Source organism: Haliaeetus leucocephalus, unplaced genomic scaffold, assembly GCF_000737465.1.
Source record: "Haliaeetus leucocephalus isolate CR32 unplaced genomic scaffold, Haliaeetus_leucocephalus-4.0 Scaffold110, whole genome shotgun sequence".
Taxonomy (NCBI): domain Eukaryota; kingdom Metazoa; phylum Chordata; class Aves; order Accipitriformes; family Accipitridae; genus Haliaeetus; species Haliaeetus leucocephalus.
The window spans coordinates 2,525,496-2,525,724 of NW_010972546.1; the positions used below are offsets into that span (position 1 = coordinate 2,525,496).

The 229-nt window shown below is 80.3% G+C and overlaps 1 protein-coding gene across 1 annotated transcript in view; it reads left to right on the forward strand.

Moving 5' to 3' along the window:
* Nucleotides 1-6: 6 nt before the first annotated feature.
* Nucleotides 7-229, forward strand: part of CNP (2',3'-cyclic nucleotide 3' phosphodiesterase) — a 6,084-nt gene continuing 5,861 nt past the window's right edge. Inside the window, exon 1 of the mRNA XM_010585596.1 lies at nt 7-17. Coding sequence (XP_010583898.1) covers nt 15-17 — 3 coding nt within the window. The 5' untranslated portion in view covers nt 7-14. The remainder of the gene's footprint in view (nt 18-229) is intronic.

Consider the following 229-nt stretch of genomic DNA (forward strand, 5'->3'; position numbering starts at 1 on the left):
CCGCTGCCCTCACCATGGTAAGTGGGGAGGGGGCGTTAGGGCAGCCGCCCCCACACCCCCACCGGGGCGCGGGTTTCGTTTACCGGGGCGGGGAGGGAGCGCCGGCGGCGTCGCCGACCCCTGGGCGCTGAGCCCCGGGCGGTGCCCGGCTCCGGGGGGCGGCGGTGGTCGCAGGGTGCAGCCGGGAACGGTCCCCGGGGTCCCCCCGGGCGCGCAGCGGCTCCGTCCC